The 24,617-nt window shown below is 36.8% G+C and overlaps 1 protein-coding gene across 1 annotated transcript; it reads right to left on the bottom strand.

Annotated features, from left to right (window-relative positions):
* Positions 1–564: 564 nt before the first annotated feature.
* Positions 565–24,338, bottom strand: HDAC2 (histone deacetylase 2). The gene is made up of 14 exons (XM_021555497.2): positions 24,154–24,338; positions 16,832–16,944; positions 16,372–16,489; positions 15,532–15,606; positions 15,100–15,238; positions 13,185–13,326; positions 8,888–8,980; positions 8,681–8,789; positions 7,132–7,272; positions 5,037–5,145; positions 2,904–3,034; positions 1,888–2,043; positions 1,089–1,146; positions 565–891 (listed from the first exon to the last, which is right to left on the bottom strand). The coding sequence occupies exons 1-14, from the start codon at positions 24,203–24,205 to the stop codon at positions 861–863; spliced, it is 1,467 nt and encodes a 488-aa protein (XP_021411172.1). The 5' UTR covers positions 24,206–24,338; the 3' UTR covers positions 565–860.
* Between the last annotated feature and the right edge of the window lie 279 nt (positions 24,339–24,617).

Here is a 24,617-nt window from a genome sequence, read left to right as displayed (position 1 = left end):
GGCATGCAGTAAAACCTTTCCTCTGTAAGGGTGAGAAATTTTTATGTTGCTCATATTTCTAAAAAAACTATAATGAATTTTAAGTTAAATCCAAACTTTCACTTGCTATATTGCAAGCTTTGGAAGATGATCATATAGTGATTTCATGAACAGCAAATGAGTAACATTTTAGGTAGATTCTGATAGTGAGAAATGTTCTTGGACAGTACAAGGCATGTGACTGCAGAGTTTTAAAACTCACATTAAAATGCAAAATTCATATAATTATTTTATTCCAGCATCCCTTCACCCGTTTATTGAGCCTGTTCAAATCTCATTCGTATACCCATACACGTGTTTGCATCCCATGTAGGAACCGCTGAAATGTGTGTAGTCAATGAAAGAAGCACAATGCAACTTGCCTGTTTGCCAGCTGTCCATTTAAAGTCACTAGGTACTCACAGATAAGTCTGCTAATTTATACAGTTTTTCCTCTTTGTAGGTCAATGATGGACAAAAGACAACCACATGCGATTTTTTTTTTTTTTTTAATAAAGATAAAATTACAAAAAAGGTAAAATCAGCTCAGGAAAGGCAAATTACTTTAATAGATCAGTTTAGACATTTAACATAATAACTCACATCCATTTTTAAATACTATTACATAAAGCATGGTGAAGAAAGGAATTTCTGCCTCATAATTAGAAAACTCACAATACAACTTGCCAAAAAACAGAACAAAGCCGTTTGAAAATAAATACAGTCCATGCCAAATAGTACAAAATGAAATCAGCAGTCTCTCCATACGAAAACTTTTCTCCTTTTAGGTATTCTCAGACTCTAGTATTATGTTCTGCAACTGATGAGAGGCTATCTTTTGTTCAAGGGTTGCTGAGCTGTTCTGATTTTGCTCTGTACAAAGGCAAAAAGAAGTATTATTTTTTTAATTAACCGATTTAGAAATGCAATTTTGAATTATTAGTAATGATTCTAAAATATTTAGTATTATGAGGAACTGAAAGTGATCTTCACGGAACTAAAAAATATTACACAGTACTGACTTAACACATACTCTGGAAAAATGTCATTTTTAATTAATTAGTGCTTACCCTTTGGCGTCTGTCTTTTCACCACTGCTGTCCTTGGCTTTATCCTCCTCCTTAACATCTGAAAAATCACAAGATTTTAAATATACCGAAAGATGCAAGAAAGCCTTAAAATACTTAAGAAGTAAAGAGCATGACCAAGTTTATTATTTTATATGTATTTCTTGAGGAAACTGGCTTTTATAAGAAGTCACTAGTTACATATTAAAGTATAGTGTTAAAGGCAACCATCCAATAGAGAGGTCTAGGCACAATGCCAAGTGATTCAAAATGCCTCAAGGCAAGGCCTGTCTTAAATGGCCATAATGACTGCATGCAGTAATGAGACCTGGAGTTCCCTCGAGCTCAAGATGTTTCCAGTTCTTAGAAAAATCAGGAGTCCTTGGAATTACACTGTCCCCAGAAGCCTATCTGGTTTCTGTTTCAGAGAAAACTAGCTGGATCACCTCACAAAAGCAAACAGGAACAAATGTTTTGCCCAATGTATATTTTTTCATCTCTATTTTCATTAAGTCACACAAATCTCTGGCTCAAAGACTTCAACTTATGGGGAAGAAACAATAACCCTTGCCTGAAAACATTGTATTAGTCTGAATAGCTGTATCTTTAAACTGATTAATTTAAAATAATTATTTAAAAATTATGGAAAAGATTATAGATTAATTTAAAATAGATTATTTAAAAATGATGGAATATATAATCTCAACAGTGAACTACCTGTTACCAGATAAAACATCTCTCTTCTGGCAGGACTGACATTTGCAGTTCTAAAATATAGGATAAAACCACACTGTAGTCCTACCTGCTTTTTTGTCCTCAGTCTCTTTTTTGTCTTCTTCTATTCTGGCTTTCTTCGCTCCTTTCTTATGATCTGCAACGTTTCGTCGTCCACCTTCTCCTTCATCTTCAGAATCTGAAAATTCTTCATCACAAGCTATGCGCTTATCAGATGCTCGAACTAGGATTCAGATGTATGACATTAATTAATCAAAATGTCCAACTACAATAGGCCTAATAAAGAACTATCAAATTAAGAAAGAGAAGTAATATACTGTAATCATTTAATGCTGATAAACTAAATTACAGTCAAAACCACTAATTTTTCAAGATACCCTGGGACTTGCACAACAACTTCCAAAAAACAGCTTTGCAGAAACACAGGGGAGAGTGGGAATATTTTGACCATGTATCAAATAAAACTTCAAATACTGAAAACTAAATCACAGAGAAAAAATAATTATTTCAACAGTTCAGCAAAGGGATGGTACACTAATAAGCTACAAAATTATTCTAATCTCAATCAAAAAGACTAAAGGTAGCAAGAAATTCTTGGCTATAGCTCAAGAACAACTCAAAGTTCATGGAAGGGTTATGGTAATAAAGTCAAGGGTAGTGCTGCAAATATGGAAAATCTCTGTCTCACAACGAAGAAAATAAAAGGCTTTTTTTTTCCCTTGAAATACTGTATCTCATGTTACCTCAAAAGGAAGCATAGTTTCTGTCTTTCGTTAGTCACAAAAAAAGTAAAGTACTGCTTCTTTAATTAAAACTCATTAAGTCTTCTGAAGTATCTATTATAGATTTGAAACAGTCATGCTGGTCTAGAACACAAGATTCCATTAGACCCTTTAAGAGGTTCAAATATGCATGTGGATGCCACCTTAAAAACATCAAAAGTGGCAGACCAGAGGCAAAATTTTTTATTCAGGAAACTAAAGTGCCAGTCTTCCAATACTGCAAACTACTACAACTTAGGTTCTGAGCAATTAAATCTAAAATAACGATCAACATGTTCTATCATTAAAAGATATTTCATACTAGAAATGCGTTTGTCTGGATCTTCTCCATCCTCATCTCCACTGTCTTCATGAACAGCATCTTCAGGAATGGCCTGCATCTGTACACCAGGTGCATGAGGCAACATGCGCAAGTTCTCAAATAAGCGTTGCCTGCAAGTAACAGACAAGAGAAGTTATTACTACACAGAAGTAGCACTTCCTTTGATTTCTATGAAGGTCTGAACTCTGCATTCAAAGTTAACCTGGCTTTGCTTTAGAGTCAGTTTCATTTTTCAATTAAAAAATTTAGCATGCCAAGTTCTGGAAATTTTCCATCCCTATGAGATCATTAGGATCCACAGTGTACTTGGAACATCATTTTCTTTGTACTTTACAAATATTTATTTCAATCAACTTCAATTTTTAATTCCCCATAGGGTAAGCACAAGTACTGCTCATGTGGACTAAACTGGTGTCAGTACTACTCTGTTTATAATAAGCTAGAGTATGAAGTCTTCCCAACTGGGAGCACCAAAAACAAAATTAATTCATCTGGATCTGTTTCCTTATTGGCTTTTTCAGGAAGAACAGAGACAAGTTCTGTCCTGTCTCAGCAGCCTGATGTGATAGATTATATACTCCTAAGCACCATGTGCCAGAAAAGAGGATACTGGACTTCTTTTGGGATTCAAAACTATCATTCCAAAGTGCAAGTATAAAGGCAGGCTTGGGAAGCATCAAATATCAGCATTTGAAACAATTATCTTAGCATCCTTCTGCACAATTTGAAGGCCTAAGGGACAACTGATGCTTTTTTGGAATCTTCAGGCTCTGCCTCTGTTTAAATCCTGTGACCTGACAAAGTATTTTTGCCATGTGTGGGTGCTCTCTAAAGCCAGGTCTGTGAAAGCACACAACAAACTGAAGGAGGATTCTCCAAAAGGATGGGTCATTGACGTTGTAGGTGCTAGTATAAGAATGTGAGACTGTGTGTTTTCTATTGACAGAGAGCAATCTCTGCCTGGGATTGCAGCGGCAAGTTTTGCAGCCTCCTTGTTAACACAAAAGCTCAACAATATACACCATACAGCAAGCAGCCTGGAAGATCACCAGCTGGAGAACTACATTACTGCTGAGAAATGTTGTACAATTACATTAACAAAACATAAATGGACTTTTTCTCCCATCACACATTATAAACTCCTTTCATTTGATTGTGATTGATATAGTTGTGCTACAAACACCCATCACAGTCTATATACCAATCACTTAAAAATTACTATTTTAACAGCTCTGGTTATTTGGCAATTTGATACTTTTAAAGGTTATAGCAGTACTGGCAAAATTAAACATGTAATTTCACATCTTTATTCAGTTATTTTCAGTAACCAAAAGAATTTGTACTGTTAACATCCTGTTAGAACTCAGGGCAGAGTGGCAGTTTATTCTTTTAAAACCAGAGTAAGGACAAACCATGGTAAGCCAAGAGTACTTCAGGATAACCAATTGCATCCTACCAGCTCAGCACAGGATTGATTTTATGTATGCATTGCTTCACTCCTGAAGTAAAATGTTTGTTTCCAATGAAAATGTCAAGATGAGAGGAGGAATAAACTAAGTGTCAAAAGTGGCACAACCTAAAAACACACAACCACCATAGCTTATCAATGAGCACAGATCAAACCTTGTGGATTTGTCAAATCACAGACACTTAATTGCCTGCACACGCATCTGTCTTTCCAGAGTTTTGGATGCTTGAGCTCACTTATACAAAGAATAACATTCTCAGACCATGTTTAGACATGGAGCTGAGAATTAGAAATCCTAATCATGGCACACCAGCTTCTTTCTTGGCAGGATAGTTTCTACAAAATTAGAATGGGAATCTAAGTAAAACAGTCATCTTTTCAACATAATGGAAAAAGGAAAATTCCAAGCCAGGTCATAAATTTTCATATTTACAGTCATAAGACCTCATAGGCATGCATTCTGTTGGAGGAAGAGACTTCCAAAAAACCCCAAACAGAAATGAGAAACATGTCAAATCTATTCTAGTACTTATTTTTAGTGAACAGTGAAAGGTATACAGTTTTTCAAAACTGCCTAACAATTAAACCTCTGGAAAAACATGATCCACATTACCTACTTGATAGATAAGATAATCATTACTTACTTGATTTTCTCCATATATTCTGGTGTATTTTGATTAGTCATATTTGAAGGACTAATATGAAGCTTGAAGTCTGGTCCAAAATACTCAAAGTAGTCATTGTATGGCAACTCTATAAACCAAACAGCAAGACAACTTTGTTACCCAGAAAAGATTTTAAACATTTTAAATGCAACAGTAGATTTGACAGGATTTTACGTAGAGAACCATGAAAGCCTATGCATTCAAACAAGCAATACTTATTATCTGGACTCCTCAGTGATTTTCCTCTAAATTATTCAATATATAAACCTAAATTTGCTGGCAAAATACAAAGAGAAAGATCTGCTGCAATTACACACTGAAGAACTCAATAACAAAATTGAAAAAATAATTTAAATTATATATATTATATAATAATTATAATTATATATATATTATAGAATATATATTATTTCTGCAGGAAAAAGATTAATTGATGATTTCTTGTAGGTGTTTTCAAAGTTAAGTCTAGTTTGAAAGGTTTAAATGAGCAATTCAAAATATTCCTTCAGGACAAGATTTAATACTTGTTACTAGGCTGAAGATCATAGCTAGGATCAATATCCCTGCTAAGTGCTGGACACTGCTTCAGTGGTGCTGACTGGTTCAGTCTGTCTGTTGCCCTCCGTATCTCACTTTTTACATTTTCACAGAAAAAGGTCCCCTGACTAGAACACTAAACCACCAAAATGAAGTTGATTAAGACTACATAGCCAGGACAACAGCTATTTTACAGTGTTGTATTTTGCAGTATTTTGTATTGAACATGACTGTATCTTTCCAGAAAAAGAGAAATTAAAAAAAAACATAGAACCTTTAAGAAATAAGTCACTGAAATCCATTTTTAATTGTGCCCTTTTGTCTTAATTTATGATTATTATAGGATAAGTGATCTTGATTAGGTAGATAGAAAGCAGACAGGAAGACAAAGCTGCTTAAGTTGGTATTGCAACATTTAGAAATGCACTGCTATTTCTCAGAACAGATTAAAGATGACAGGGACCCAAAAAGTAGAGAGGAATGTTTAAAAAATCCAAAAAGCTTCATATACACACACACACACACACACATATACATATATATATATATATATATACAAACACACACATACATATATATATATATATATATGCAATCCATTGAAAGGGGGATGCTAATAGAAAAAAAAAAAAGTCCTAAGATAAGGAACTGCTACTGTTCCTTCAAAAGCTTTGGCTGACAAAGAATATATTTTGACATGAAAAATGGAAAATATGTATCTTGAAAGGTACATTCTGAATAGTCTTTTCTCACTAACAGCAGCATTCTGCTGAAGTCAGATAGAAACACTGAATCCACAAAGAGATACATGAATAGCAAAAGTTTATAGGCAAAAGTTGCAGTCAACAGCAAACTGCCAGCGACTCATTTGCAACAAATCAATCCAAACAGCAATTTTATATAAATGGCATTCCAAAAGCATATCCAGGAACATATTTGGCCAGAAGTAAAGAGTTCAGGATGTTTAGGGATCTGCCTCAGAGAAATTACTTCAGTATTCAGTTGTTTTATGTGGTTTTAAATGTCAAGATACCTTGTATATCCAAAATTAAGTGAAACGGAAGAGTGGAAGTCAATATACTTTCACAGCGACTTTTGTGAGAGAAAATGAAGTAACGGTATTTTTGCAATGTAAAGTAGGCAATTTCAGAGTCAATAATTTCTTATGTACACCATGTCTGTGTTGTTCAACTTACAGGTTGACATCAGTACAATCAAAATGCAGTATATATTGTTTCATAATGATGATATTTTTATTAGACTTACAAGTAAGGTTCCATAAGTTTTATGTTTTGAATTTTCAAAAAGTGATTCAGTCATTTAAAGCTTTTGCTAAGGAATAAAAAAACCACTAAATACTTACATTTATTTAGTGTATAGGATACTGTAAATGTATTGGCTAAATCCTAGCAATAATTTTCTACCTAGTTTATTCTAAATGGATGAATTATAGCTACATATACAAATATCTGCCATTTACTTAAAATCTCCCATAAGTATTTCTTAATTAAATATTACTTTGAATATTAATATTTACCATTAGGAATTTCACAATCTAAGGCAACAGCAGTTTCGTATGTCCAGCATCGAGCCACATTACGAATTGTGTAGCCTCCTCCTCCTAACATCAGCAATGGCAAGTTAAAAGTCTTTACAACTTCCACACATTTAGCATGACCTGTAAAACAAAAAGAAAGTTGACAATATATGCAAAATATCTATTAAACAGAAAAATATATAACAAACTATTTAATCAGAGGTATGCAGTCACACTTAACAAGTGAGAACTGGATTGATTCAAAAAGAGCTATCTGCCCCTAGAGCTAAGCACAACCTCACAAGAAGTGAAGACCTACAGATTAGAAATGTACAAAACACACCGGGCATCATCCACCCCAGTCTTCAGAGACTTTGCATGATGATCTATTGCTGTTGTTCTGAAATGATCTTAGAATAAGTGTTTCTCCATAACTGGTATCATACACAGTGACAAATTTAGGGACAATTTCTCAGTCAAATGAAATGGGAGAAGAAGGGAAAACAAAATCAGTACTTGATCCTTTCAACTTCAAATAGAATTTGAACCTGTATTAGAGGTTGCTAAGTCTTGCTTACAGAGTGAACTGGTGCCAAGACAGTACACACTCCAGGGAGATACAGCATACTGAAAGGCATCTGTAGGAGGCAGCAGCTCTCTTGGTTTCCAAGATATGTAAGGTGGAAAAAAATCTGAGCTGTATGGGCAACTGAAGTAGCTTTGCCACCTGGTGCAAATCAAGAAAAGAACCCTGAAACACTGCAGACCCAGCAGATACTATACTTCATTTTGTTGCCTACAAAACTAATTATTGCATTAAAAAAACCCACAAAACCAAGAAAACCCATGATTTAAACAGGCTGGACTGAAGGCTTAGCAGAACTTTGCTAAAAATTTAATATTTTATCGTTAAAATAAATAGTATAATAATAATAACAACAGTAACAGTTATGCTACTTGCTAAATAACATCCCAATTTATAGAATTACAATTGCAGACAGCAAATTAGGTAATACTTAAATAAATTCATTCTATAAGAATTAATTAAAATTATGGTTAACATATGGCCCAGTATAACAAACACCACTATAAATTTAACAATGAAGTGAAGTATTATCATTTCAGTAATACCAATTTTACACCCAACAAGGTGTTTGAGGTTTAGCATCTGTAGTTCTAAGCTGACTACTAACTAGTTGTATTTGCCCATTATTGTAAGTGTTGCAGATGCCTGTGGTCCTATCACTCCAGGACACTGTTTTTAAAGCTACAGAAAGCCTGCACATAGAAGAAAGGGAATCACTTGAGTGGCTAGGAAGCACATGGCAAACCAAATTTCTGAAGTTTTTTAGATGGACAGAAAGAAAGAAGCAACTTCTGGGTTTCTTTTGGCCATCCCTGTGTAGCAAAGAAGGAAGTGATTAATCATAGTAATGAATAAAATCTTTGTGACTCCAGTCCTCATCATGCAAGTGTCTTGAAAAACAGCATGAAGGGTATTGGTTTCTAATAAGTAAAAAGTTACACAAACAGACACTTCTCTGTTTACCTTTAACAGTAAGATTAAAGCATCCCAGTCTGTCCCCAGACAGTGAATCTGCTCCACACTGCAATACCACAGCACTGGGCTGGTACATCTCCATTACTTTAGATATAATCTATAATCAATATAAAACAGTGAGTCATTAAGTGACATAATGAAAATACAAAACTAGTAGTTTTCAGAGAGCTTAAAAGCAAAAAGCGAAGCACTCACTGGTTTGAATATCTGTCCATATGATTCATCATCTATACCATCCCTCATTGGAAAGTTGACAGCATAGTATTTGCCTTTTCCAGCACCAATGTCCTACAAGCAAAGATGACAAATGCTTTAATATTAACACAGAAATACATAGAATGGTACCATGAAAAAAGTCTACACAGGTCTGCTGAGCTATTCTGTACATTATACGTATATGTGAGGAATAAGAGGCAGAGTTTACCTAACTCCTGTTCTCCCATAAAATCATTTTAGAGAGTAGGAGTTGGACACCAAGATTAAAATAGTACCCTCCATTTTTTAATTCAAAGATTTAAGACAAAAAACAATCAGTTTAATCTGGTAATAATAGCTAAGCAAACAAAAGTATAAAAAGCAAGAAGAGCAAGGTCCATGTTTTCAATGTTGTATAGAAGATTTGAACTTGAATAGGTTTTTAAAATGTTATTGCCCTAAACATAGCATGAGGAAGTAGCTGCACCTAAAGGGAGAGAAGAAAAATCCAATAAGGACCACTTATAGAAGTGCTCTGGAAGAAACTGAGACTTCTTAAATGAACAACAGAAAAAAAAAGAACAAAAGAACAAACTTGCAAATTATTCTTAGGTGTCAAGACAGGAACTGTAGTAGTCTATCTTACCAGCTTTCCTAGACAATGTATGTATTAAGAGAAAAAGTTTATTGCAAAAAAAAAAAAAAAATCAAGTGAATAAACCCTGAATCTGACCATTCCTATTTTGATGATCACCTTAAAAGCTAAAGATCTCTGCTTGACACACATTTGCATTTCTTCCATATATTTCATCACCAACACAGATAGAAAGCAATGCAGAACAGTTAAGTGGAGCAGACAGAATTAACCTGTTCAGTCTGGCTGTAAACTATTATCAAATAGCAGTTCTGCAGAAATATCCTAGAAAAACTACAGGTTATGTGTAGCATAACCCAGCAACACAAATACTAACCTTCTCAACACTGGCTATTGAAAGCCTATTCCTGAACAAAGCCTCTTTAGCAGGGAATGTATCAAGAATGTGCCACTTCCAGTAACCAAGCTTTACTGGGGATGTGAGAGGGAATAGAAAGAGATGAGGAGGGGGACAAGTGGCACAGTGAACCACAGACAAGATGTTAACAGTTGACTTTTTTTAGCCACAGCACATTATTAACATTTCATAGTATTGCAAGATGAGTGACACTAAAGACCGCTGCTGAACTCCACTCTTGCTGATTTGAAGTACAAGTTACCCAGAATTTCCCAGAGTGAATAATTTACACTTTCACAAGTTGAATTTTCTGAGGTGATCACAGAATGGACAAAATTGGAAGAAGGGACCTCTGGAGATCATCTAGTCCAACACCCTGATACAGCAGATTGCACATGAACACATTCAGGTGGGTATTCAGTATATGCAGACGAGATGTGACAACCTCACTGGATGACTAGAGTGCTCTTGTCACCCTCAGAGTAGTTTTTCCTCATATTCAGATGTAACTCCTTGTGTTCCAGTTTGTGTCAATTGCCCCTTATTCACCAGATCCCATTCTTTTGACACCCACCCTTGAGATATTTTTAAGTATTGATGAGGTCTCAATGTCTTTTTTTCAGGATAAACAGGGCCAACTTCTTCAACCTTTCCTCCCAACAGAGATGCTCCTGTTGCCTCATCATAATTGTTGTCCTCCACTGGACTCACTCCAGGAGCTCCATGTCTCTCTTATAATGGGGAGCCCAGAACTGGACAGAGCACTCCTGATTTGGCTTTACCAGGGCTGAGCAGAGAGGCAGGATCACTTCCCTAAACCTGCTGGCTATGCTCTTCCTAATGCACCCCAGGATACTATTGGCCTTCTGGGCCACAAGGAGACAGCTGGTTCATGGTTAACCTGTCCACCAGGAGCCCTAGGTTCTTCCCTCAGAGCTGCTTTCCAGCAAGTCAGCACCTAACCTGTAATGGTTCATGAGGTCATTCCTTTCCCTGTCTTGCTTTACAGATTAAAAAACCAAAAATTGTTAAATTGATCTTATCCTAAAGCACAGCAATGTCAAATCTTCACACAATTTCCATCTAAATACAGTAATTGTTTGAGCTTCTCAATGGACCTTTGTTGTAACTGATACTTGCATTAGTTTTAAAACTTAAAGGAACAATATAGCATTCTGATAGCCTCCTATTTACCAACAGATCAAATTGCCTCACAGAACCTGGGCCACTGTGGAGAACTATGGTCTCAACTGGTCTAGCTTTGTGTATGAACAGCAAAATTTGTGCTATCATCTAAGATATGCAGAAGGTCAAATAACTTACTGAGGACACTGGAAGTTTAGACTGAACAATACATTCAGTAGAAAATGGATGAAAGCTGCTGAACTAGAAAACCTCAGATTCATCTACACTGACAGAGCTGCAAGCACAGTATCATCATTTGACATATGATTTGATCCTACATCAAATAAATGTCACCTGACCAGCAAACTAGATCAACTAACTAAAGAATTACAGAAACAAGCTGTAAAACAGCCCATCTGAAAAAAACAGAGATTTGGCTGGCAAAGTTGATAAAAATAACCATCAATGGCAGATCAAGTTAGGAAGAAGGAAGCAACACAATACTGGCCTCCAAAAGGAACACTGACTTTTCAGAGAATTAGCTCTCCTTTCAGTTCAATTAGCTTTGCAAACTTTGGAGATAGGAAAAATCCCTGCGGTGATGCAATAATTGCAATAAAACCTGCTAAAGCCTGCATGCAGCTCAGAAAAAAGGTTGCCATGCCTGAGATACTGTTTTTCACTGACGCTGCTGAAAAAATAAATCCCAAACCCCAAAATATTCTTCCATTTATTTCAACTATGCTATCTTTTAATTCTTTGTTCTGGGTGTGGTGAGGTGAAGAGTCCACAAACTTCCCTGTCAACGGGAAGTGCTGCTTCTAAAAAGCCAAGATATCTAACCCTTCCAAAAAAAAAAAAAAATTCTATCCAAATTCAGCAACAACAGCTTGTCATGATAAACATCCTGGTCTGAGCTGCTTTAGTTTGAAGCACCACCACCACCTTGTGGCCAGTCAAGTTAAACCACACAGGTAAAAACTATTCTGATTTCTTCCTAAATCAATTTAGAACACAGTTTAACAGAATCTAACCATAATAACATTCAGCTACAACAACCATACTGAGCTGAGTGCTTTGCACCCTACTGCTTAACTTTCACTCACTCCTGTGCCTTCTGGGTATCATCAACAGGCTAGGAAACACACTTTTCAGGAGTATTAGTTGAAACACAAATATTTGCATCTCATGAATCAGTTTAAATATATTATATTCTTTACCAGCACAGCATCTTTGTAGGTCAACTTGTTAGAAGTGTTTACAATTTTTAAAAAGTTTCTAACTGTATGCACAAACTAATGTGCAAAGTTGCTAACACCAGAGGAATGCCATATCCCAGGAGTATCTATGATAAAAGAGGTTTAACTTATGAGTTTGAAGCTAGGAATATATTAATTGTATACTTATAATACTCTTTCAAGCTGTGAAGTGGAACAAGTTCCTGTTCTAACAGACAAGTGTCTAACATGAGCAATGACTAACTTAAAAATTATATATCACATGAAGGGCCAGGAAAATTGGTCTCCTGTCTCGGCTTTGCCAGCCATTCTACACCAACTTTAATGATTAATTCTTCTTAATGGGCAAATGCTCCCTCTCTCAGGCTAGCTATAATGCTCAGTACATAATTCCATATGGGCATGCTAAAGTTCTTAGGCAGTGAGCATCATGAGAACTCAAAACACACTTCATGACATAAGAAATACTCCAAAATTGAGTCAACTGTATTACTACACAAACAGAACATAGTAAATTCAGACTGTAACTTAAGCTTTGTGACTGTTAAAGGGTGATCTGTAAATAGCTACTTTTCACTGTAGCTGCAGAATTGAAATGTACAGATAATAATAAATATACCATACTGCCTTCTTGGAGACACCTCCAAAATCTGTGTGAATTAAACTAATTATATTTGAAAAAGATTTCAACCTTTTTATCCAGAAGTGAAGATGTTAATTTCATGTAGAAGTGAATATTTTAGCTCCCTACTACCCTGTTATTATTTTTTGTAAGATTCCTCAATACATATATCACTCTAGGCTAACATTTTTTATGAAAACTTACTGTTGTATACCATTATTTGACATAGTTATTTTTAGCCAAGTGCAAAAAAAAAGTATCTACAAGGAGGACAGTAAGACGGAATTTATCACTTAATGAAATTTCACATTCAACCTTACCCTAAGGTCCCCTGTGCCTGGAAAATATTCACCATACTTATGGAATGATACTGTCATGACACGATCTGTGGTATAAAATGCTTCTTCAACACCATCACCATGATGGATATCAATATCAATATACAACACTCTTTGGTGATACCTAGAAAGAACATATAAGAAATCATCATTATCTGTTATATTCATAATATGCTGAGAGACAACAAGAAAAACACTAACAAAAAACTCCCAACCAGGCACAAAAATCCAAGATTATGATCACTGTAATGATTTTGGTTGATGTGACCATACGCTCTTAGAATTCTCAGTACAGTTTGAAAATTAGTAAGTTTATCTTAATCAAAATAAGGAATTTATTTAGTATTTACCCTAAACTGCCTCACTCTGTAGAAGCTATACCTCATGCTTCTGCTGACATTATTTTGTTGTTCACATCTGCTGAATTCATCCCTTTCATTAGCCCCAAAGCCTTTCTGCCTTCTCAGTAATTACCAAAACAGTCTGTGTTCCATAAACTAGCAAAAAAAAAAACCAAAAAAAACCAACTAATTTTCCACTGACTTTTCTTCTTCATCTCTCCAGCTTGTAAAGAAAGGCACATTCTTATTTTCAAGTGTATTACACTTTAATTTGCATAAATTTATTACGCTACTATTTAATATTTTCTTAAATACTGCAAATTTCAGGACAGTTTGAGATAGATAAAGAAATCAGTGATTTATTTGAAGCCTTGTTGTACTAGAAACAGTAAGTGTCCCTTAAATTTTATGTTTTCCAGTAAATAACAAAGTCTGCCATCAGAAGATGCATTTTCATTGTGCTTTGCACAGTACCAAGAGTGTGAGCACCCATAATTTCAGGGACAGTTTCCCATGACTACACAACCCATAATTGTTCACAAGATTCCTTCCTTCACATGCACATTTAGCTAAGACATTCAAGATTGGACCACAGAAAATCATATCTCGTAGAATGCAGACAGCTCCTGAATATACGCTGCACATTAAAATGAATGTTTTAATGTGTGAATATTAACTATTTTTAATGTCTTTAGAAACATTTTATATCATTAGTTTTCCAGAATACAGCTACTTCCCTTATTCCTCACCAGCAAAATCAGCTGTCCCACTCACAAAAATCAAATACCTAAAATATTTTTTCTAGTAAGTGGGATTTATGTGTTATTAGTAGGGATACACTCCTCTGAAGCAGTAAAAGCAAACTCAGGTCTTGAAATTTTAGTGAAGCATTACTGTTTGAAGTCAGTTATATGATTATTTTTCATTGCTCCTCATTTCTTATTTTGAAGTCACTGCAGCACAGCTGTTACTTGATTATTTATTGAAAGTAGCCACATTAATTAATGTAATAATCCAAGGAAGCTCAGTGCATGATCTTTCCTGAATATTCCTGTTTGATTCAGTGACAAATCAAATGACAGGAAACAAGAAGACATATTGTGAAACCAAATTGGGTGTAAGATTATGAGTACAAATGACTGCCCTAAGGGATCAGGACAGTGATCCATCTAGTCCAGTATTCTGTCCCCAAGCATAGCAAAGGGCGACTTTACAGAAATATTTGCAGAAAGCAAGTAAACCTGTCCACTTTCTGAAGTCCGTTACTCTAGTCCTTCCCACCATCTAGAATTACAGCATATGGTGTTTTACAGGGTGCAATATTGCTTGGATTTATCTCCTATTAGTTATCTTTTCAGTTTGCCTGTATTTTATTTTGAATATCTCACTGAAGCCAAACCAGGCAGAGCTTGGTGCTTTCTTAATTGAAAATGTAAAAGTTCAACATGGGCTATGAAAAGTCACTCAGATAATAACTACAATCCATATCTTCAAACATTTAAATACCTAAATTTAACACTTTCTATAATTTTAACTTGTGCCTATCACAAACTTACTTCAGTAACTCAAGGATGGCAAGCACAATATCATTAACATAACAGAAACCAGATGCCTCCGATTTCTTGGCATGGTGAAGTCCCCCAGCCCAATTGACAGCCATGTCTGTTTGTTGTCTGTTCAATTTCACTGCCCCAGCTGTAAAAAGACACACAGACGAATGAAAGCAAATGGAGTCAGAAATTTCCGATTGCCTTTAAATTTGCTACATGAAATCATATTCTATTTTAAAATAAGTTGATTTAGAACAGATTAATACTGAGATACTTGATACATCTCATATTTTACAGTCCATAACTGATGTGATTATTTTTTAAATATATTAAAAACCCTTTACATTTACTTCATTTTTAGATGCACAACCAAAATTTTAAGTTGCTGACATCAACCTAGTAAAGCTATAAAATAGTTGGCAAACAACCTATACTCACCAACAGAGCCTCCAGTTGACAGCTGACAAAACTCAAACAGGCCATCAAATACAGGACAATCTTCTCCAACATTAACTGTATAAGAAATGTAGTATTTTTTAAAAATACCATTCCAACAGCACCGATATACACATGGATAACACAGATTAATTCAGCATTTTAATTACTTAGACCTCATCTCATTCATCAGGCTAATTTAAACACTGAAAACACTGCAGAGTCCTAATAGCATAACTCCAAGCTAATATTTTTTTCTTTTCTTTTTAAATTATTTTTAGTTTCTATTGTAAGATTTGTCTCCTTGTTTAAAGAAGTTCAATTATTTTTAGATTTTTGAAGAAATGCTGATTAACATACGTCATGTTAAAAAATGTACAATTACTTAGAAAAATAATTTGCTGAAAATAAGGCATCATAAAGAGGTTACAATACTGCCTTTAAAATTGATATAATAGCTGTCAAAGTGCATCCCTAACAGTACTTGGAGTTTGTTCCTATAATTAAAGGAATAAATTAATAATAGAAAGGGTGAACAATGAATGATGTACAATTTTTACTATCTCCCTCCAAGAGGAATGAGCAAGTTCTTTTTCTGATTTAAAAATATTTTCACACATTGATTCTACTCCTCTAGTATTCTCAAAGCCATTTTAAAAGCAAGATTTCAAGGCACTTTCACAAACTTCGCAATCTGTACATCAAGCCTTAGTATTAGCAGGCACATGCTACTCAATCTTGTTACAATATTTCTCTAACCTCTGTACTGGTGGATACTGAGCTTCAAACAATGCTAACCATAAAAACATGTACACATAGACTTAGCCTGACGTTGGCACTTACATCTCTGCATTTGCTTGCTGTACTCAGACATATTGTCAGGCCTTATTGATCGGAGAAATTTGATGTATTCATCACTATGGTACTTGGTCATTTCCTCAGCAGTTGCTTTGTGGGGTCGCTGATAACAAGAACAAGTTAAAGAAACAAATCAGGGTGCTCTACAAAATCAGCTAACTGTGTTAAAACAGACACCTTAAAAGAAATCTCACCTACTTTGAAGAGAAAATGGTGAAAAGAAAATGATAGTAGTAGTGTTTTACATAAAGCAAGGGCTACTCTGTTGTGATATACAACTGCATTAAATACTGCTTCACTTCTAAAAAAAAAGAGCTCTAAATACACTATTTATATATTCTCTATTTTCACTTCCACCTCTCTCCACTTATTTGTGTGACAGTACTTGCAGCCCTTTAAAAATAACTTAAAATGCTTCAGTGGACATCATGTTGCCTATACTTACATAAATCTCCATTTTTCTGTACAAGCCATAGTTTAGCAGCAAGTTGTGAGTCATTCGGATTCTGTGAGGTTTCATTGGATGTCCTTGTCCATAGTAATAGTTTCCAATATCACCTGCCAATAATACACAAATGAATAGCTATTCATATTACAAAACAAGTTTCATTGCCCCTTAATCATTCTCAGAATTAAACAGATATGATTCCAGAAAACAAACAAACCCCACAAATGGAATACTGTCTACTTCAAAAAGAACACAAGGGAAAAAACCTGCTATATGTCAGAAATAGAGGGGAAGAAGGAAGCCAAATCTAACACTTTCACTACAAGCAGACAGTAGTGGGAGACCAAAAATATATATAAGACATGGTTTCAAATCAAGAGTGAAGTTCTGGCCCAACAGTAGGCTAGAACTGAACAATAAAATGGGAAACAGAACTGGAATCAGGAAGAGAGGAGACACTACTGATGACATTGCCACATAGTATCACAACAGAGGCCCTAGTAAAACCTATCATTTTGCATGAGCTGATTTTATTATACCATCCTCACCCTGCTCTTAACTACTAACCCTGTTACACCCAGAAATTAGCTCCAGATCCATTGTGGCAACCACATGCACAAACATTCCCCAACACCTGCTGCTGGAGATCCACAGTAGTTTAACAAGAACTTTATAATCCAGATTAGCCTGTTACATTGGAGACCAACTAGGCACACAATTAAGATAACAAATTTGACACTCATTTCCAAGAAAGGAATAGCTGTTATCATGGGCTAGTAGCAAGTTTTCTTATGAGCTCAGGTATTGTTAGAACACACACAACCCCACTCTGAGAACTGACATTCTCAACACATGAACCATTTTAAACGGAACTGTCTCTGGAAACATTAACAAGCTTATAAAGTAAGTCCAGTTGTCAATGGCTTTCAGCTGGAGATTTCTAAAATACCTCTTCATGACAGCATCTCTTTTCCTTTTGACCCAATTTCCCGATAGGATTACTAAACTTTACCTTCTTGAACTTTTTACTTTTCTTTCACATCCTTCAACATGCTCTGCCTTGTCCACTGGGAACAAAAGAAACACTATTTTCACAATGTCATACTATTTTGTAAATTTTATCAGTCAGAGGTAAAAAACAGCACTACTACAAAGCAGCTTTAGTTTCACCTCTTCAACATGGGCTTCATGGAAAAGGGTAAATGTCAGCTTGCAGTAGCATCAGCAGCTACCAAGAAAAACAAGTATTACAGTAAGATTAAAAGTTTCAAAGCATTCTAAAATCCTTCAAGCTTTCAGTTTTCAAAGAGACAAGGAAAGTAAGAACACTTAAGAAAACAGATATAACCTAATGTACCATAAGAAGATGTAGAAAAACTACCCTTCAATACCTAGCTCTTAGCCATCCTATAACAATAGAAATACCAAGTTTCAACATTAAGAACTTCGAAGAGTTTGGACCTTCTAACTTGGATACTGAAGGGGAAAACCAGCACTGTTTGTCAGCTACTTATTGCAAGCCTATAGGTTTGGACACATGCAAGTCAAGAGCAAAAGTATTAAGAGTATAAATAAACTCCTTCCTTCCAACAAAAACTTTTTCAAGCACTTTACAAAAGAATACCTTATATATTTCATGTTTAGGAAAAAAATCTATCACAGCTCTTTGAAACTAATGCCTAGAAGATGAAAATCAACCATTTACTAGCTCTACTTTATATTATGAAGTTACTGTTAAGTTCCAGATTTTAAAAAAACCTTCAAGCTAGTGAGAGCTTTAAATTCTGAGATTTTTAGGAAAATAAAGATTATAAATAATGTGATATTATTGAGAAAACTTCATTACAAATGCATCTGTGGCTTAAAACTGAGTTTTTTTAAGAGATCATTTCAATTTTAACTACTGCAGCTTCTATAGCCATCACTGACATTTTATTCAGATTGCTGATGGATGGGGAAGCCTACAATTAAAAAAATTATTTTAGATCTTATGTATGATGTAATTGTGTTATTTTCCCCATACGAAATAGAAAAAAAAATAAAATTAACCAATTTCCCAAATACAATTGCAACATATCCTTCAATTACTCAACTAAACAAATTTTAACTTATACATAATCTATATACCATACACTGCAGCATACAGTTATATAAATAAATCAAGCAAAATTTTTAGATTTCATTTATTCTTTTTCTTACCCAAAAGGAGAATTTTAAAAGAATTGGCACGTTGGTAGATTTAATGGGAGTTTATTTGTCAAACAGAAGATCTGTAAGTCAGTATCTGGCAGAAGAATACTGATCCTTCTGTATTAGAGGCCAGCAGTAGTGACTAACAATAGATATCAATATAATACACTTTAGCAACAGACAATATAATACCATTTATATTTTTCAGGTCTTAGTATCACTAACAAAAAACGGTTTTGGCATTAGCCTCAAAAACAAATTCTTAAAGCATATGGCCAAAAAGCCTATCAAGTATCAAGGGATTAGTGATGCCTATGTAGGCAGGGGTGAGGAAGGAAAAGCAGAAAGATCTCCTCTTTCTTCATTAGTACCTTGATTTTCAACCAACATCGTGAAGGGGACCCATCATGGAGACGACATATACGGTGATGAAGGCAAAGTTGCCAAAACTCTCTCCTCCTTACCTAGTGAAGAAGGTGGTGCACTTCCTGGTACAAACACTTCATCTACTGATCCTGAAGTTTATGTATCTCCTTTTCATAATCACAGCCTTACTAGAGTACTTTGGGAAGAAAAGCAAGGTGTACCACGAGCTAAATGTGTGAGGATGGGACTCACTCACTGATGGAGCTAAAAAGCTCTGCACAAACCTCTGCCAGGCTGACTAAAACTGTATCTAAAACTCTGTATATATGAGGAATGGGTACAGTGAGGTTAAGCTCACAAGATTATTACTGCAGATACCATGAGCACTTCACTTTATACTTACTAATATAAAGGTAAATTCTTACTAATATGGAAGTAAAAATCATACAAAAACGTTATGAGCACAGTGTATCACCAGTGTGAGAACACATAGAAAGCACAAAATAAAAAGAATGTAACTGAATGAGGATGAGAAGGGAAAAATGCAATGTAAAGTTTGCAAATCTATTGATCTTTCACAGCAAGGCTTCAAAAACTGAAATTTACTGTTTTATATTAGTAAAAATGCCAGTTAAATGGCTTCCATTGAGAAGTAACAACATATAATCTCTGAAAGTCTTTAATTAAGAAGAGACAAACCAAGCGTCCTTTAATGCTATAGAAGTTTACTGCCCCACAGTTTACTATGTGATACAGACCTACCTGACAATTGTAACATACACTGTCGTGTTTTGGGTTCAAATATATATATATATATATACATACACATATACATATATATATATATTCTTCTCAATTCATGCAAGTTACATGCCAAAATGATGAGAACTATCAAATAAAAATAAACCCATGATTCCTTTGATGAACATAAGTTTTAGACATCCATTTCTCAATCCAGGACTTTAGCAAGGCCTAAAGAAAACATTTTAACACACAGAAAAATGCAAGAGGCTACGTGCCCTAAAAGAATTTTAATTCTGGCCAAAACACCACAACTAACAAAAGCTATCTCCCCAAAAAAGTATTAATTTCTCCAGTTACTATGACATACAGAAAAATAACACCATTAAATATACTCATTGCAAAGCAGTCTGAAGCGACTGAACTAAGAGACAGGAGATGACATCTACACTGGTTTTTTAATACTTTGTAACTTGTATATTAGATTACTTTATAACTTTTAACTGATAAACTGTTATGTACATGGATCACATCCCTGCTTATTTTAGGTATAGTTACCATGAAATGATGAGGTATTTATTTCAGAACTGTACTATGCAAAGAAATCTAATTGCCACAATGGAAACCACATGGAAAAAACATAACTTTAAAGCAGCAGTTACACTGAATTTACTTCAGCGACTCAAAGGGGTGAACTCATGTAAGGCTGAATGTAAAATAAAAGATCATCAGTGCCTGATGAGTCCAACAAACAGCTATTCAAACAGGTCTAAAATTACAGCACTAGTTTCTGAAGGATCGGGCATTTTGTATTGGTTTTAAAGTTAAGCAGACAGCAGAAGAGTAGCAAAGATCTGACTTTTGAGCCTGAGCAGAGGCTGGACACCATCACAATGTTTGGAAGGCACTGCACAAAGTACTGATGAATTTCCAGAAAATATTCCTGTTTAAGTTCATTTTATCTGCAGATGTAAGCTTTAACAGAAGTACTACTCCAACAATGCCCAACTATAGTAACACACTGCCCTACTAAAACAGGTTTAGTCTCGTCTTTATGGGTGGAACCAACAAACTCTGATGCAGATCTTTCAAATTTTTTCATGAAGGTAGAGCCTTTTGAACACCCACACTAAATTATGCACAAGAACCAATCTAAACAATACTGCTAGTGCACCGGCATGGAATAAATACATGAACTCACAGTAACCACACCAGTTGCTGCACGATTCTCTAGAGCTGTGCCAGTCTGTGCAGGAGCACAGAGCTGGAAAGACCATCTGGGGTCTGTTCTCACTGCTGTGGGCAACTGTACAACACCTTGGAAGAGCTACCTGAGCCACAATGCTGCAAAACCATGACAATAACCTGAAGACACATGGCAAGAGAGTAAACTAAAAACTATGATAGCCTTCCACATCTAGCATGGTTCTAAGCAGTGTGAGGAGCACACTTTGTTAAGCTGTATCAAGACTAGAAGAATTTCTGAAAAATATTTTAAGCAAGATCATGGAAGTATTTAAATTCATATTTTAATTCGTTTTTCCCATAGTATACTGGCTTAAATTTAAGCAAAGTTCCTGACCTGAGCATGATCACAAGCAGTGAAGATTCTGCAAAATTGGATGTGGTTAACTTTCTATTGCGAGCAAACTCAAGATAATGAAATCAAGCTTTGTCTACTCAAAGTTTATTAGTTCCACATACAGTATGAAGACTGTTAAAACTATTGATTTAGGAAAAAAAGCCTTAACAACAATACACTCTAAAGAAGTGACAAGCTAATTAAAAAATCAGCATTAAATGACAATCATACCAAGTTTCACAAAAAGCAGGGGGAAGTTTATTGCATCTCAGAAGATAAGCGTATATGCTTCTGGAACTTTTCAAGACCTTTTAGTGTGTAACTTTTAAGAAACAGAGTAAAAGTACGTGTGGAGAGCCAATTATGACCCAAAAAAAGAGGTAATTTACTTCAGACATGACATTCCTTTAGAGATATACCACTACCTCAGTATTTTTTTTTGTTTTGGGTTATTTAAGGCTTCAAACACTCTGTTCACTGTGATTCAATGGCTTTGCTGATACAACAGTTAGTATTATTCAGAATTGCCAGATGAACCACACAGTAGCATCAGGATATCTATTTTCGGTATTAACTCTAAAATTTTTTCTAATAACTCTATTTCCAAAAGGCATGCAAAATAATTGTTGGATTTGGCAACACAAAAAAATGAGACATCAAAAATATTCCAAAACTGTTTCTGGCACATATAAAATATTTATTTTAAGGTACAACAGGTAATATCTTCTCTACATTATTAACTACATTTATCCTAGTCTACAGATAAGCTGCAACTGCTTTAAGTCACCATTTTCCTGCCACCTCCAAACTTGCTCCTCTTCCAGTTTCTCCTGACTCTTCACAAGTATAGCTTTAATCATTAGATTAGGGAATCTAATGCTAGCATCGAGTACCAAATCCAGTGATCACAGAAAAACACTGTATCAACATCTGGTGAACTACAGCTACCTGACTTTATCAAATAAAAAAAAAAAAAAAAAAAAAAAGGAAATTGATTTTAAAAAAGGCAAACATTTTCAGAGAGAAAGCTTATAAACTATCACTGCTGTCTTTATTTCAACAAGGCGAAAAGTGATTCCTCTTCCCTAGGAAAAGTAAGATCCTAGCCTCAACAAAAGTATCCCTAACAGGGGCCTCCTTTCCCCTTTAGGCTGAACAAAGAACCACTGCTAGCAACAAAGAGAAGGGGGCGGCAACCACCACTCTGCCTTCTTTAGTGTGGTTAAAAAAAAAGCCAAGACAGGCCCCACAAGATCTGCCATTTCCAAAGAACAGCAGGTTTGCTACAGCAACACAACCTTTGATATCTTGAGTGGGTTTAGCCACTCATCTTCACTTCCAAAATGGTGAAAACACCAAAGGTCTCCGGCTGAACATCCTCAACCTCTGTTTGCTGACTATTTCCAAGACCAGTCTCAGATGCAGCCATACAAGATTGTTACAATAGGAGGCAATTTAATCAAATCTCTAAACTAATCTGCCCATCTAGCTCACCTCCCAGTACAAAAAGGGCTAAATAAATTCAAGCTTAAGAAAACTAGAAGTTCTTGGTGCTGCGGCCAGAGAAAACCGCAAACAAGTTGCTGAAAATATCTCAAACCAAGCACTTTTTTTGCCACGACTGACAACGCCGATCGCAAGCCCCCTGTGTCCCCACTACACCAGTGTGGCAAACTCAGAGGGCCTACATGCAAGTCAAATTCCACTATTATTAACCACCCACGCACACAACTTTCCGCGTTTTGCGGGAAGGGAGGCTCGTGGGAGCCAGACCTCTGCTCTGATCCGTGTTCGGCTTGGGAATGGGGGAGGAGGAGGCAGAGAGCCCCTGTCCCTCCGTACCCCAGACCTCGGCATGAAAGCGCTAGGCAGGGAAAGGCCTCGGCTCAACAATCACCAGGTGCCAGAGCTACACATGGCCTGGACTTTCTTTGCAGGGGAGGAGCCAGACACAGCAGCAGCTTCAACGCCTCCCTGCTCAGCGGATGGAGGGGAGTGTCTCAACTTTTCTTCTTCTTTTTTTTTTTTTTTCCTCTTTTTTTTAGGGGGCGGGCGGGGGGGGGCACGACGCGCGGGCGGGTGGTGAGTATTTTGGGGCGAAACAATGGCCACAGCACCTACCACCGGGGCTGGGGGATAAGGGAGCTCCCCGACCCTCACCTCGCCCGACTCCACCACGCCGGCCCCGCCGCCCCGCGGGGCTCAGCAGAGCCGCCGGCGGGAGCGGGGCGCGGCGGCGCAGGTGAAGCCAGCGAGGACCCCCGCCCGCCATGGGGCCGAGCCGAGCCGGGCCGGGCCGGGCGTGGGGAGGGGAGGGCCTCGTCCCGCGGGACGGGGGCGGCCGTGCCGGCGGGACCAGGAACACAGCCCGCCCCGGGCGGCCATTAGAGGGGCGCCCCCCCCGCTCTTGCACGCGCGCTCCCGCGCCGGCCCCGCTCACCGTCGTAATAATAGCAGACTTTCTTCTTGCCGCCGCCCTGACTGTACGCCATAGGGCTGCCGCGTCGGGGCCGTGGGCAGGGAGCGGGAAGCCGAGGAGAGCGCGGAGCCGGCTCGGAGGGTGGGAAGGAGGGGGCGGGAGAGCGGGAACTCGCGACGCCGGGACCGCCAGCAGCGGGAGCGGGCCGGACTCTCGGCAGCGGGAGGGGCAGCTAGCGGGACGCGCCCAATTTGCCGCCGACAGAGGGAGGAAAGGGAAAGAAGGAAGAGGAGAAGGCGCACGCGAGCGGACGTGGATTCCCGCCGCCCCCTCCGTGAAAGTTTTCCTTAGTTATACACAAAAGCCAGGGAAGAAGCCAGTGGGAATTCTTCATAAACAAATTCTTGGAGAAAACTATTTTCTGTCCCACCCCCACGGCGCGCAGTGGTACGATCCGCCGCGGGTGTCGGGGCGGTACCCCGCCC

Source organism: Lonchura striata, chromosome 3 (genome assembly GCF_046129695.1).
Source record: "Lonchura striata isolate bLonStr1 chromosome 3, bLonStr1.mat, whole genome shotgun sequence".
Taxonomy (NCBI): domain Eukaryota; kingdom Metazoa; phylum Chordata; class Aves; order Passeriformes; family Estrildidae; genus Lonchura; species Lonchura striata.
Note: the sequence above shows the minus strand (reverse complement) of the source record. Positions and strands in the feature narration are given on the sequence as shown.